At 39.6% G+C, this 15,191-nt stretch overlaps 1 protein-coding gene across 1 annotated transcript in view; it reads right to left on the bottom strand.

The window, feature by feature from the left end:
* Positions 1 to 12,517: 12,517 nt before the first annotated feature.
* LOC144628067 (solute carrier family 49 member 4 homolog) overlaps positions 12,518 to 15,191 on the bottom strand; it is a 10,149-nt gene continuing 7,475 nt past the window's right edge. Inside the window, exon 3 of the mRNA XM_078486125.1 lies at positions 12,518 to 13,830. Within this exon, the coding sequence (XP_078342251.1) occupies positions 13,383 to 13,830 (448 nt within the window). The 3' untranslated portion in view covers positions 12,518 to 13,382. The remainder of the gene's footprint in view (positions 13,831 to 15,191) is intronic.

Raw genomic sequence — 15,191 nt, 5'->3', positions numbered from 1 at the left:
AATTTATCACTTTACATCCAATAAATTTCTTTTAGTTGAATTGTGTGTTGCGATTTACGCTTATGGTATAGGTAGGACAATTTTAAACAGCTTTATCAACGGTTAATTTTACTTATTTGAATTTTCACACTTGAATTAAGCTTATACACTGTTTCCATAAAAAATATAAGCTTACATGTGTATGCAATATAACTAATTTTTGTGTGCTTAAGTGCCCCCAAAAAATAAAATGCTATGAGCCATTTTTTATGCATTTTGTTCATTTATTCTTGCTGTGGCTGTTTCCTTTTTAGGTTTCTGGCCTGCATCACAGGAATAACTTGTCTGTTTTGTGGATGTACGATTACAAAATGCTCCTGCATCATTTGCTTTAAGCGAGCTGTGTCTGGTTTTACTCTGCAGAATGTGGAGGCAAGTTGAACGAATTCATGGTGAATTGATTCTCCTCCCTGCTCGCCAAAAAAACCTAGTGGGAAGTGCCATCTTCTAATGAAGTCCACAACATGTTCCTCCAGCATGTGCAACTTTGGAGGGAAGGTCATGTCTTGAAACTTCTCCCTTATGTATGCCATGAGTTGTTTGATGTCATCCTCTGAAAATAAAACCAATGAGTACATGTACTATCAACAAACATCAACAATATGCCCTTAGTTGGGTTCTGAGCTCATGTCTTGATGAAACTTTCTAAAATTAGGTAGTTGCTTAGACTTACAATATTAATTTGCCACCCATTGGTTTCTACATTACTTGGATAAAAAGGGAGTGGAAGAAATCTCTGTGAATAGTGATATGCTCACTGCATTTCCTTACAGTAGTAAACATTGTTTTTTAAAATAATAAAGGAATAAAATTAAGTTGAAAGAATTTCAAACAAAACAAAAAGCAGCCATTCCATCACAGTGTCACAAAGATCTTATTCCACTTCTCTTTGTAATCAATGTTTTAAGTAATCACTAATTGTAGCTGGTACACAACAGCTTTTAAACTACAAGTTCGCGTCTACGGGAAACTATTTGAGTTGTGGTGAATTTTATTGCCCATTCAATAGTGCATAGTGTTGTATGCTTATATCTTTGTGTTTTTGTAATTTTGTATATTTACCCAAGACTTTTATTTCTGGCTCTTTCATAGGCTTGCTTGAGTTGATTTTAAAATGGCACTTTGCAAACAGTGAGAAAAGGTTGTAATATTTTGTCTTGATGTCTTGGGCAATGACAAGCAATTCTGGGCAGGTTTCTCTGGTCACATTGATGACAGCATTGCATAGTTTTTCAATATTCTTTTCCTGTAATGAGTCAAGTAGACAGCAACATAAACAATTAACAATATGAACAAATGCATTTTTTTTTAACTTAAAAGTGTAACCAGTAAATTTGTGTACCTGAAGGCAAATGTCAATATGATTTCCCACAAAGCTGTGGCTGTGATAGGCCTGTCGTTTCACATTGATTGACTGAAGAGTGCTTTCAAGTTTTTGTAGGATCTTTCCATTCTCTCGTGCAAACTTTGTAGTTGCTCTGATTTTGGAAGCAGCAGTCTCCTAGTAATCCAAGCAAAATAGTAAAAGAGTGTGAGACATAGTTTATTTTGGGGGAGAGGGGGGTGAGGCAGGGGGGTGACAGTTTTGTTTACTTTACCTCTTGTTGGGCCTGTGCCTGCAATAGTTTTACAGTCTCCATAAGTTGAACAATAGTTGGATGTGCTTGAGCATCGTCCATTTCCATTCCTGAAGCAGCAATCAGATACATCATATACTCCTGGGAAATTGTTGCTTGCTCCAAGTACTGCTTGGCTTGAATCTCATGTTTATGTGCTTGCCTTAAAGATTTCAAATGTGTGTCAATGTTTAAATCATTAGGAACTGCTTCACTTTCAGCAAGCTTAGCTATGATCCTTTCATCCATTTCACTGCATGCATTCTCAAACAGCACATAAAACTTGAGAAACAAGCCAAGGCTTATGTGAAGTCCAGGTATGCAAATCTGAGAAGGTTAAGCGAAATAACCAAAAATTAGGGGCAATAATGTATGTAATAAATGGTAAGCATCTATGCCAAGAAAAAGTTTGTAAGTGTATAATCATCAGTATGTCATCTTTACTTGATCTATTGGGATGTTGAAGTGGGGAGCATGAATGACATTGTAGAAGTCTTTGGCCCTTTTCAGGTCACCTCCAGCTGCCTGAAACTTCTGCAACATTTCACTCAGATGTTGAAGTGTGCGAAGAGCAACTGAAGAGCGGCGGGAATAAACGGCCCCTGGACTTTCTGACTAAATCGAACATTATCGAAACAGCTCCAAATTGCGCATGCAGGTTTGTTTACGTGTGCTTAACAATGTCCTGTCTTTCATTTCACTGGTCTTTGTTTCGTTTTTGAAAAATTACACATGCAAAAAGACAAGGTTTTTGCTCGCGCGGCTTCTTTTGTCTTTTCTTTTACAAACGATAAACAAAGGAAACCTTTTGTTTCTCAAAACGATGAAGTCAGCTAAAGTTTTGGGATTACAGGCCTAGCCCCAACCCCTTAGCTTAACCCTAGCGAAAAAAGCTTAATCCTAAACCCCAAGGGTTAGGGTTAGGGTCTCACGCTAGGGTTTCATTTCAAATTTAGGGTTAAAAAGCTAAACCCAAGTTTAAGGGTTAGGGTTAGCGTTAGCGTTTCAAGCGGCAAGCTTTCACTGCAGTCTGCTTGCGGTTAGCTTCTTTTTGTTGTTTCGGGCAAGACTATTTTAATCTGTTACCGTTAGCTGTAATTTTGAGGTGAAAGTGAAATAAAGACTGATTGTTGATTGAATACGTTTGCTCGTGTTGTCACATTATACTAGTTTTGCTTTCAGTTAAGTGCCGCCGGCTTGCTCTCACTTCTATCTCCACTCCTTACATCATCACACATCTACAAAATCCCGCGAAAACAAGATAAACTAAGGCACGAATCGATTGATTGATTGATTTATTGATTGATGAATAGTTAATGAGGCACAGAAAATAATTTTGCAAGGGGAGGTCCCCCCCCCAAACCTATAAAGAATTTATAAAGAATTTTTTAAAGTCTAAAACCAGGTCACTTCTCGGCAACTTTGTCGCGGCAGAACCCAAGCGGACCCTGTAAAACTCGCGTTGACGAAGTTCCCGGCAAGAAACCTCTTGTTTTAGGCCTTCTATGCGGCCAGGCTCAAACTACCTTGTTTGCAACGTTTTTTCCGAAGCGCTAAACAGCGCTGTTGTACAAAACAAAGGCAGAAACATCACTCAGTTCTTCGAGCGATGCTGTAAACTTACGGGTATTCAGACTTAATGATGTCCTTCAACCACCTGGCAGCCGCAATCGAGCTAAAACTATAAACTTTTCCGTTTTACTTTCACAGACACGCCATTTCGCTTAATTCAAACTCTTCCGCCTCTAACATGTGACCTTACGTCACAATGCAGTATCCAGTCCTACGCTACTCAAATCAACAAAAGACATGCGCAGCGAGTCAAAAAGAAATGCTTGTTAAATGGTTTCTCGTCTTCCGTAGACGCTTAGAAAACCCTACAGGGAAAGATGTACACGCGATGCGTTGGAAAACTCAGACTGCTAGCTGACTGGGAGCACGTAAGCTTGCAAAATGCCTTTTTTTTGCATACATAATTTCTGAAAAACGAAGAAAAGACCAGCCGAATGCAACACAGGACAGTGTTTAGCACACGTAAACAAACCTGCATGCGCAATTTGGAGCTGTTTCGATAATGTTCGATTTAGTCAGAAAGTCCAGGGGCCGTTTATTCCCGCCGCTCTTCAACTGGTCCTCTCTGATCCTTTGGCAGTTTCATTTTGATGGCTAGGACAGTACACCAAAGACATGGATATCGTCCTTTAAGATGGAAAGAAGTAATTAAGTTATTATTATAACTAAATTTCCTTATACCTTATGTGTATGAAGCACTCACTCAGTGTCAATGATAAGAGAAACTCACCACTTGCTCCTGATATTCCAATGACCTTGCAAAGAAATTCATAATCCCCAAACAAAAACAGGCGGATAGTTTTGTTTCTGTTGAATATAGGTTGTTGATATCAAATGAGATTAAAAAAAAAAAAAACAGAAAAATTACCAGTTAATGATAAAGGAAATTGATGGTATCTTCTTACTGCCACTTGTTTAGTACTAGATCCTCAAGCTGCTGTTTGTAGGGCAAGGTCACTGTTAGCATGTTGTTTCTCGTATCCTTGGCCTCAAACAGGCAGAAGACTACATTTTTCTTGCTTGAATTTGGCTTCTCAACATTGGCTAGTTGGAAGCCATACTTCATTGATCCCTGCCCATGATCACCACCAATTTTTACATATATCTCGTCGTCTGGGATGTTACCATCATGCCAGGTTAGAAGCTCAGCCCTAGTAACATGATTACATATATAAAATAGTAATATAATTTCTAGCAAAACGTTAATAAAATTGTTATATTCAAAATCTTTATTTAAACAAGTAAGATATTTACTTTGCATTGCTGTCAATGAAGCTTGTTATCTTTTCGTTAATGTCAGCCACATAGGCACAGGGGGTTTCCTTGATAATGGTCACCTGCTTGTTGTCCTTTTTCTCTGTGTGTTCAAGAGGTAGCATGTCACAGTCAAGGTTTTCGCCAATTTGTTCAGCCTTTTGCTTTCGTTGAGCTCTTTCACTGTCAATCTTGACACCCCACCTCTTGAACCACCTACATATTGGAACAAAGGTATCATAAAATGCATTCTACTTCGTTTTTTAATATTTTTATAAACTATTACATACTGTATATATCAATTGTAAGATAAAAAGTACCTGCGTAGTTTATTCAATCGAAACCATGGTAGTCCAATGTCAGCCTTCATCGCCAGGGCCTCGCCCTCTGGAACTTCCAGAACCAAGGACTTCCCCAGTGCCTCCTTAAGAAGCTGCTGGCACTCCTTTTTCTGGCTTCGCACTTGCTGAATGAGATGGAGGGTGGACTTTCCCTTACTCACAACTGTGCCCATGTCCTGAAGGGTCCTTGTCCGGTTTCTAACATGGCGCTGGCTTACCTCATCACTGGCCTTCTGTGGTTGTGGCACTGCAACTACCCTTATAGGCTTTTCGAAATAATGATGAAAGTTAGATTTAGCACCATTATTTACAAATTAAAAAGTTATTTACACTAATATAATGATGAAAACAATAATTTAGACTTACCTTTCCACCTGTTTTAAGCATGGCTGTTTTTCCATCAGCTGATGACTTCATTTTGGATTTAAGAAACAAAGTTCCAATCTGCTCCATTTCTGGAGTGATTTCTCCCCGACGAAGCTGTTCGATAGCTTGCCCCAAAGTAACCGAAGGGGGATCAGCTGCTGTAGTTCCAATATCAGCTTGGCCAGCTATTGCCCTGCACAAATGGTTTCTGTGGTCTTCATAGGTTAATTCACAGAGACAATCATTACATTTGACTTTAAGTTCTGCTATAAGCCTCAGTACCATTCGTGAGGGCTTCTTTATGTGGTCAACTGAGTTCAGTTCAGTCCTGCATACAGGGCAGTCTAGGGGAAAACCAGAAGTCTGAAGGGCCTGTTTAAAACATTCCCCACAGAAATAATGTTCACAGAATGTTTCCAAAGGCTTACGAAGGATATCCCTGCAAATTGGGCATTTGAAGTCTTCTTTGACTTCTTGTGTGAATTGAAATTTCTGGTCCTGTTCGATCCGATAGGTAAGCGGACTTTCCATTTCCAACTCTTCAACTTTTCTTGTCACAGTGTGTGCAGTATCTTGGATGTGTTTTGATATTACGCCTGTTTCTTCCATGGATTTAAAATTTTTCTTTCCCCGTTTAAGTTTTTTTGGCCTGCCTCCTTTCTTTTTTTTCTCGATGAAATTGCATGTAACACAATCACTATCTGTGTGAATATGCCAAAAGACAGCTCCTTGTATTCGGGTTGGGGAGAGGTAGCAGAGGTGACAAAATCGAGCGGGATGTATTTCGGGGTCATCCTTTGCAACATTGATTCCATAATTTTGTACAAGGAACTCCATTTTTTCGATACACGAATGACTGGTATCATAAGAATCGTTAAATTTAGTTAGAAAACCTGCACATATACGGCAGAGTCTTCCTAAAGTTTGATTATGTTCCACTTGGCCAGGAGTTGCGGTAGCCATATTTGAAATCGAACAGATTACGAAGCGATATTAAAAGTGGCAGTAACTCGCGTAAACGAATTCCTCATAAAAATGTAAGCTCGACATGATGTTAAATAAATGTTAACCTACTTATACAAATGGTTCTTTATAACTAGAAAACTCAGAGGAGTCAGGAATGTCGTGGTGAACTTTCTTTATTTGGTAAACGCGCGTCCGCCATGCCCGCGATATTGCGCAAACACAAAGACATACGTGTAGCTCAAATTATCAAACAATAACCCCGTTCTTCTTAAAACTATGACTTTGTGACCAAAACATCTTAAAAATGCCTAATGCGCATATATATCTTTCATCACCTTCTACTACGCATCACGTATAAGTTCCAAAGGTCGTGAGGTAAGTCGATGTACGCTTATTCTGTTAAGTATTAACAGGCGTTCTAATGACTGACTACACACGAAGTTAATAATGCGCGGTCACCAAGCTAATTTCCTCTCAGAGCCCTCTGAAAGCGACGTGAGCAGTAGTCAAGCACTGCAGTTTTACAGCATTTTCCATGTATGACCCCGGGGGGGGGGGGTACTCCATATAACGGCCTATACGGGGAGGCTCCGCCCGAAAGGGGTACCTTTTTCAGGCTTCAGGTATATAAAAGGGTAGCGATTTCACAAGTTTAGGTATATGAAAGGGTATGAAAATCCGTCATTAAGGCTTTTTAAAAGGCCTGTAATTAAAATATTTCGAACAGACCTACTTTATGGCTGTATTATTTTAATTTATTAAGCGCTGCATGAAAATGACAAGAAAACGTCCTGTTCTAAGGCTATGTCACGTCTTTTAGGTATATGAAAGGGGTACCTTTTTTCAGTAAAAGGTATACGAAAGGGGTACAATTTCTGTCAAAATGGTATATAAAAGGGTAAGGGGTAAGAGCTTGGGGCGGAGCCTCCCCGTATAAAACTTTTTTGAGTGCCCCCCCCGGGTGTATGACACCTTCACCATCTGTCTGCTCCTAGCTGCTCCTTAAAAAAAGAACGAAAGAAACAGAAGAAACCCACGCCCCAGTAATGACTGGGTATATATACAGATTGAAAACATTCAGAGGGTTCGAAGACTGGCCTGGCATGTTCAGCTGGGAACATTGATTAATACGTTAATATCATAGGTGACAAATTGCTCCTTAATTTTGGCGCGAAATTTTAACGTTAATTTATAATTTCACATGTGAAATTATAAAATTGCCATCGCAACGTAGTTAGCGGCAAGATGGCGTCCGTAATAAAGATGTTTTAAAGCTTAAACTTTGTACATTTTCGCTTGAAATTCATCTTAGCCAGCTAGCCCTGGCGTGTAATAAAACTTGCCAATTACATAAATGACATCGAGCGGATTTTTGAGCGCGAGCGTTTTACACGGGCACCGTTTTCAGTCCATTCAAGACGAACTACGGTCATAATGTGACAGTTGATTCATCTTTGAAACTTTTTTTTAACAGCAAAAAGATATCTCTAAAAGGTTTTCTTCAAAGACTAAAAAACTTGCGAACTTGAGCAAAATGTATGCTTTCAACCGAGTTTCAAAGATCGGAATTCGCGATGCAATATACCAGTCAAAAACCAGAGTTAACTCTGCAAAAACCTACGATTGCAAGCGTAATTTGTCACCTATGATATTAAAATGTAATCATGGTTTACGATGAATAACCGCCGTAAAAGCTCTAGCTCGGTTGTCTAGTGGATCAGGTATGAAATCTTCTTTCTTCATCAAAGGAAATTCAATAATGGAACATCTATATCATCATACATTTAACTCATTTTTTTAAGGGCCTGTTTACATGGAGAGAGGGTGCCCCGGCTAACCGAGTTATGCATCAGTCAATTGAAACCCCGGCCCCCCGACCCCCGGGACTTAGCGGGGAATTTAACATTTACCAAGTGTTAAAAAACGGTTGATTACCCCGCCCCCGGGGCCAAGACGACTGTTAAAAGCCCCGCATAGCAGGGCCATCCGAACCAAATGAAGAAACCAACTCAAAAGCGGCCTTCAGGAAAAACCGAGCAAAATCTTGATTTCGTTGCAGAAGTTGTCTATATATAGCTGTTGTTAGCTAGAGAACAAACCTGATGTAGTCTGTTTGCGCCAAAAGCCCTTTCATTTTAAGAAAACTAAGAAAATCGGTTTTCGTGGTCAGAGTCACAAATGTGCAAAATTTCAAACCTTCCATCGCGCCAAGCTACAGTATTATGAATACACTTGTCGGAAGACGTATGACATCGGGATGTGATAGCCCTACAGAACGTATTTTAGCTTTTGTCAACCATCTACTACAGCTGAAAGCCAAAAAAAAAAAAGCTTCGTGCAACAGACTTTATTTACTTCATTATATAATATTGAGAATCGATTGAGAAGACGAAACTGCCTAAAAAAGCCTTTCTAGTCTCTATGGAAGTCACCAGCCTTTACACTAACACACCACAAAAAGTGGTTATTAAAACCAGGGACGGATCCAGGATTTTTCAAAGGCAGGGAGGGTGGCTGTTTACAAATATTTTTGTTTACTATCTTGTCGAAGCCCCATTTTTGTATGGGGGGTATCAGTCACTTAGGCAGGATTTTTAAAGTGGAAGTCCAAATTATTCTAGGCCAAAGGCCATAGGTCATGGGGCCACAGTCTTCGTGCCCCTAGGGGGTCAGAGGGTATGCTCCCCCAGAAAAATTTAGAAAAAGTTGAAGCCTCTTAGACGTGATTTCCGTGATTCTGAGAAGCTCTAAACGTCTTTCAATTATTAAGCTATTTAACAGCTGTTTTTCCTTGAAAATTTGACAAAACTATTCTTTCCTCAACTTACCTTGTTTAACATTAAATTATTATTAAAATTATTATTAAAAGTGACTGTCCTTAACTTTGGACGGTGGCTAAGGGGCGGATGTTAAACAAGTATTTAAACCTAACTTTGGCTAAAAATATTAACACTTTTTTCACCATTCCAGTGTCATTGTCCTTATTTTTTATTTTAAACGTCAGTTATTTTAATTTTTCTTCTGGATCAAGAGGGGTGGCTAGCTACCCAATCCACCCCTCCCCCCCCCCCTGGATCCGCCCCTGGAAACTGTAGGCATACAAAGAATTTCATCAAGGAAACCCTCCCGTACCTACCAGGTTTTTAAGAGAAATACTCAGTCTGATCCTTAAAGAAAACTCGTTCCAATTCAAAGGAAAAGATTAACTTCAAACCTATCGAACGGCCATGGGCACGAAAATGGCCGTAGCCTCTGCTAACGTCTTTATGGCCAAAATAGAAAATGAGAAACTCAGACAAAGTAGCAATAACCCATCCTCATCCTTTGGATTGTTTGGAAGCGATTTATTGACGACATCTTTTCAATGTGGCACAAACAGAGACAAAATACTTTCTAAAGGCAAACAGCTTTTACCCTACGATAGAATTCACGGCTGAAATATCAGAAACAAAAACTAACTTGCTTGAAGACGATAGCGCACAAAAGCGACAGATTCCACAAGGTATCCTTGACGTGCGAACACATTTATACAAATCTACAGAGCCGTTTCAATACACGAATTTCTATTCATCCATCATTTCATTCACCCATCAGGCGTCAAGAAAGGCTTTTATACCAAGCGTTATAAGACTTCTTAGAACAAATTTCTCACAATGTACATTTGGGAAAAACATTAGTCCTTCATGTTAAATCTCGGCTGTCGTCCCCGCTTCAGGTGATCGCGTGCTGTTAAATCAACGCTCCACGGCCCCGGTCTATTGACAATTTGTTAAATCCACCGCCCACCGGGGCCAACGCGCCGTTAAAAGTGCGTTAAATCCCGGCTTTGGACGCGTTATATCCCCACTAAGTCCCGGGGGTCGGGGGGCCGGGGTTTCAATTGACTGATGCATTACCCGGCTAGAAGGGATGAAACATAGCCCGCCTTCACATGCAGAATTCACAGCCCTCATTGAAGCGTGTCACGGCGTGGGAAAACAATGTAGCTCCAAATGATTGAAGAAAAATATGACTTTTTACTGAATAATCAAGGCTTTTCGTTTTCAACCCTTTTTTAATTTGATGTGCAAGTTCTCAGAAATTTACTGCGTTCATTTTTGGCGAAATTCAATCGAAATTCAACAGTATTTGGCCGCCAAATTGAAATTAAATCTGTAATCTTCCCCACGAAAATTTCGAATTAATTAGCTGTTGCTCAAAGAAATATTTTCCAGCCGACCGATAAAACTAATTTTGATCAAATATTAATAGCACTGTTTGGGTCCAGAACAGTTTATACATTTTATGCCATTAACTTCAAATTTAGTTTAAAAACACGCGCGAAAACTAATCCCGGCAAGCCGGGTAGCCCGGGCATAACCGTTTACATGGCAAAAAGCTATCCCGCCTAGAAGGGTGCCCCGGGCAAGTAGACCGAGTGCCCGGTCGGCAAGGCGGGTTACCCGTCTTACATGTAAAGGCTTCAATACGTTTTCTTACTTGCCCGGGGCACCCTTCTAGGCGGGATAGCTTTATGCCGTGTAAACGGTTATGCCCGAGCTATCCCGGCTTGCCGGGATAAGTTTTCGCCCGTGTTTTTAAACTAAATTTGAAGTTAATGGCATAAAATGTATAAATTCTGGACCCAAACAGTGCTATTTGATCAAAATTAGTTTTGGAAATATTTCTTTGAGCAACAGCTAATTAAATCGAAATTTTCGTGGGAATGATTATCCTAATTCACGACACAACAAATTTAATTTCAATTTGGCGGCCAAAATACTGTTGAATTTCGATTGAATTTCGCCAAAAATGAACGCAGTAAATTTCTGAGAACTTGCACATCAAATTAAAATAGGTTTGAAGACGAAAAGCCTTGATTATTCAGTAAAAAGTCATATTTTTCTTCAATCATTTGGAGCTACATTGTTTTCCCACGCCGTGACACGCTTCAATGACGCTGTCTCGGGTAGAAGGGTTGTGAATTCTGCATGTAAAGGCGGGCTAGGTTTTATCCCTTCTAGCCGGGTAACTCGGTTAGCCGGGGCACCCTCCCTCCATGTAAACAGGCCCTAAGTCACCATACTTCATATTTGCCTATCTGTTTTCTACCGGTTTTCTTTTGGAGGCTTAAAGCTTGAGGTGCGCTGGGAGTGATAGGGTTAAAAAACAGTTTCAACGCAGTATTTACACAAGATTTGGAAAACATTTTTTAAATTAATAAGATGAAGTTCATTTACCGGCCATAGCCTCGAACACCAGCCTTACCGGTGGGATGAGGGAGTTCAAATGCAAGTACAGGGGTGTTTGGAGGAGTGAAAGTGTAACGATCTTTGCTTTCTTTCTTTTTATCAGTGTGTATTAGGACGTGAAACGCTCAACGCCCTCACGTTTTCATGAGCATCGTATCTTCATTTGTACATGTAACTTGCAAAATCCTATATTGGACAGCGGTTCGCAAGTGCAATAAAAATGGTTACAAAAGTGAAGTGTAGAAGTGTGTAGTGCAAATGAGCTAGAAATAAAGCAATGTTTAAGAAGTATGTGGGCGTGCATTGCCGACTTGAAGCACCCTTCGAGTTTTAACTACAGTTTTATCAGCTACGTTTCCACGTCCATTAAAGCCTGGTTCTTGTATGATCGCCCCGATCGTTTCTATCGCATCGCGATAAAAGCGATTGGAAGCGATCAGGGGGGTCTCATATGCATGATCGTCCCGATCGCCTGGTATGAACAAAGACCTACGAAAAACAATCATTTTAGCCCTATATCCAAAACAATGGCAGCCTTCGATAAAGAAGCAAAACTTGTGGCATCCTATCTTCTAAGTTATTGCATGTTTACGGCCAAGAAGGGAAAGAGAAGCTAGAAGTATAGAACACGGACGATCCAAGCGATCATGATCGCCTCAATAGCCGCAGACGTTAGTGATCGTCTGAGTATTGTTCTCATATAATCGCCCCGATTGCAAGAAAACATTTTGAAGTGGCGATAGAAACGATCTGGGTGATTATGTGAGAACCGGGCTGAATTAAGTCAACTGGTGCAGCTTAACAGTTTATTCAATCGTTGACCTACAATTCCCCAGCCCTTTCTCTTCGGGCTACTTTTGTGGATAACGGATAATATATCGATATATAAGGTTTCTTTACAAGGCTTTACAATTGCTGCTTTCTATATCACTATTTTAATAAAATTCTATCTCAAAGTATCCAAAAAAGGTTTTAAGTATCATACATTGTTTTAAATTGAGGTATTGAAATTAATCTTTCTTTTTTTTAATTGTAAATTCACTATTTAATAAAATTCTATCTCAAAGTATCGAAAATAGTTTTTTTAGTATAATACATTGTTTTAATTTTTTTTTAATTGTAAATTGAATCTCGCCATTAACGTATCCGCAAAGGAGGAAATATTGTTGAGAAACCTTATTGTCATTATTTCTCTACACGATCCCCGTCGGGTTTGCGCGCATGAACAACATTTGTGGCGGAAGCAAATTTCTTTCCAAAAAGCACAAAAAGTTTTTAAATAAATGTTTCCCAGTTTGTACGCCAAAGAAGTTTTAGAAACAACGCTTCCTTAGCTGCCAAAAGTACAAAGCAAAACTTTGTGTATTGTTTGTGGATACAATTAAGTGTCAAAACTATAATTTTGCAGTGGATTGCAGACTTGCATCGTTGAAACCTTCCGGGGCGATCCACCCAAAAAATCGCACAATCATCTCAAGATCTCTCTTGAAAGTTTGCATCTTGGTCTCTGAAGCAACGGTCTTTACGAGCAATAGGCCATTTCCGAGTTATCCTTTGCCTCTGTTTCAAAACGAGTGTAAGTGCGAAATGAGTTTGATTGGCATGAAAATGGACCTGTAGGCGAAACTCATTTTCATATGAATGGTTTCGCACGTAGGCTCGTGATGAAACAGAGGCAAAGGGTAACTCGGAAATGGCCTATTAAGGCGTACTTAATTAAGATATCATTTGCTTGTTAGTCAGCTTGAGCCTCTTTTAGCATGACTTCTCACGAATTTTAGTTTTAGATTTAGTATTAATTTTTATACAAGGAAAGTTTTTAACTGTATTTTATATATTTTTTATTGTAAATTTTTAGGTTGATATCCATATGTTAATTTGCGCCGAATGAGCATTAAATTATTATTAATTATTATTATAACAGTACTATAGACGCGCAAGGCGGACGCGCAAGACCACCATGATGCTAAAGGGCGCAGCCTGGAGAGAAGAAATCTTCACTGTGAGATACTGTTTGATGTGGCTTGGTCGGTTTTACCTTGATCATCCACTTCTGAGCGATAATATCTCTCTCGCCATAATGCCAGTAACGGAACGCAAGCAGCAAAGGTTGCAAATGTACACCAGTTGATCCACTTCAACCCAAAATTGGGCAGCATCGGAAATATGTAAAACACTAACGACAAAACGTTTGAAGACACTGTTAAGAGTCCAGATGTGATTCCTTCTGCGACAGGATAAGCTGTCTCAACTGCCATCTCAAAAAATAACGGAACGGTTGCGTTTGTGAAGAATCCTCCAAGAATAAAGGTTAAGAAGAGAACAGCTTTGGTGTATGGGATGATTCTTGCGCACATGAAAGCGAATAATGCAAAGCACACAGTGGCACCCACAAGAAGGACAAACTGGATCACCTTCATGTGCCTGGATACACGGTCTGCTAGTCTGTAGAGAAAACGGCAGCCAGTTAATAATATATTAGTAAATTAGAAAAATAACTATTTAAGATGTTTTATATGCAGCTTATAGTCAGGTCTTTATCCTCCAACTGCAAAGCATTGCAAAAGTTGGTTAACAAGGTCTAAACATCTATTCTGGTAGCATCTTACAAGTTTATTATGGATTTACAGTTTCTTTTTCTCGCCTGTTCAGTCTACGTATGAAGAGGTGAAGTTAACCTCCTGATCCTGGGCCCCTGATATGTGGTAGGAACAAACACATGCCCCAAGAGACAAAATTGAGTTCGCTATTGACGTTTTTCGATACCATATTGCAATTGGTTGAAAACAAAATCAACATGTCAAAAAGTCCTGTCTGATAGCCTGGGGCTAATAATGATGATGATGACGACAACAATGACAATGATTATATTAATAAGGGAATATCTAAACAGGATAACCCATAAGTGCGAAGGGCACTGTCATTAAAGGAGCTATATGTCACAGATAACCCATTTTGAAAAAACTGGCAAGACTCTTCAAGTTTGTCACTTCATCAGTCGACACCATCCTTGGTTATTGTCGCATTTTTATTACTCCTTTGTTGTTTTTTCTTCAATACAAAACTATTATTTTGAGGTTTACTTCAATTTGGAAGTGATCAGAAAAATATTTGAAATGTTATGACATTGCTCTAAAGCCATCACTTGCCCGATGGGTAACTAACATTGTAGAAATGTTTGGTTGGTCCATCAAGAAAGCCTAGCTTTCAAGGTAGCATATGGTATTAACATGCTGTGGTGTTGTACCGTTTAAATAAACCCACCGCAAGTTAAACACAAGTCTGATTTATTGACTCCATGCTCGCGACGACTACAAGGGAAGCGGGAGTTCCTTTCGACCGCGTGCTCGTATGATTGACAGATGTCACAACACTACATCTCTCCCCTTCTTGATAATAAACTTACAATCATATATGTCGGCTAACAAGATCAATTAACTTTACAATAACATCAACAAATGATAAGCACGCCTTCTAGTAACGAGTCTTTTAAAATGTTAAGTGTTTATGCTAGTAGATTATTTGAACGTAATCTGCGAGACTCGCAGGGGGTCTCCTTTGTCTCTGTGACCTCCGCAGGCCTCCGTCATTTGCGCTTGGGGGGTTTGGATCTTCATCTTGTGTCGAAACTTCGGTTTGTTCAGCAGGTAAGTCCTCTGGTTCTTCCTGTTCTCTGCGATCTCCTTCAGCTCTCAGTTCTTTAGGGATGATTTTAAACATGGATGAGTTTCGCGTTATGGACTTGAAACCGTCGCTAGCTGTAACCATAGATCCTTTCTTTTCCTCAACAACAAGGGGTTCTGGGT

The sequence above is a fragment of the Oculina patagonica genome, chromosome 1 (genome assembly GCF_052425735.1).
Source record: "Oculina patagonica isolate OP01 chromosome 1, crgOcupat, whole genome shotgun sequence".
In the NCBI taxonomy this organism is placed as follows: Eukaryota; Metazoa; Cnidaria; class Anthozoa; order Scleractinia; family Oculinidae; genus Oculina; species Oculina patagonica.
Note: the sequence above shows the minus strand (reverse complement) of the source record. Positions and strands in the feature narration are given on the sequence as shown.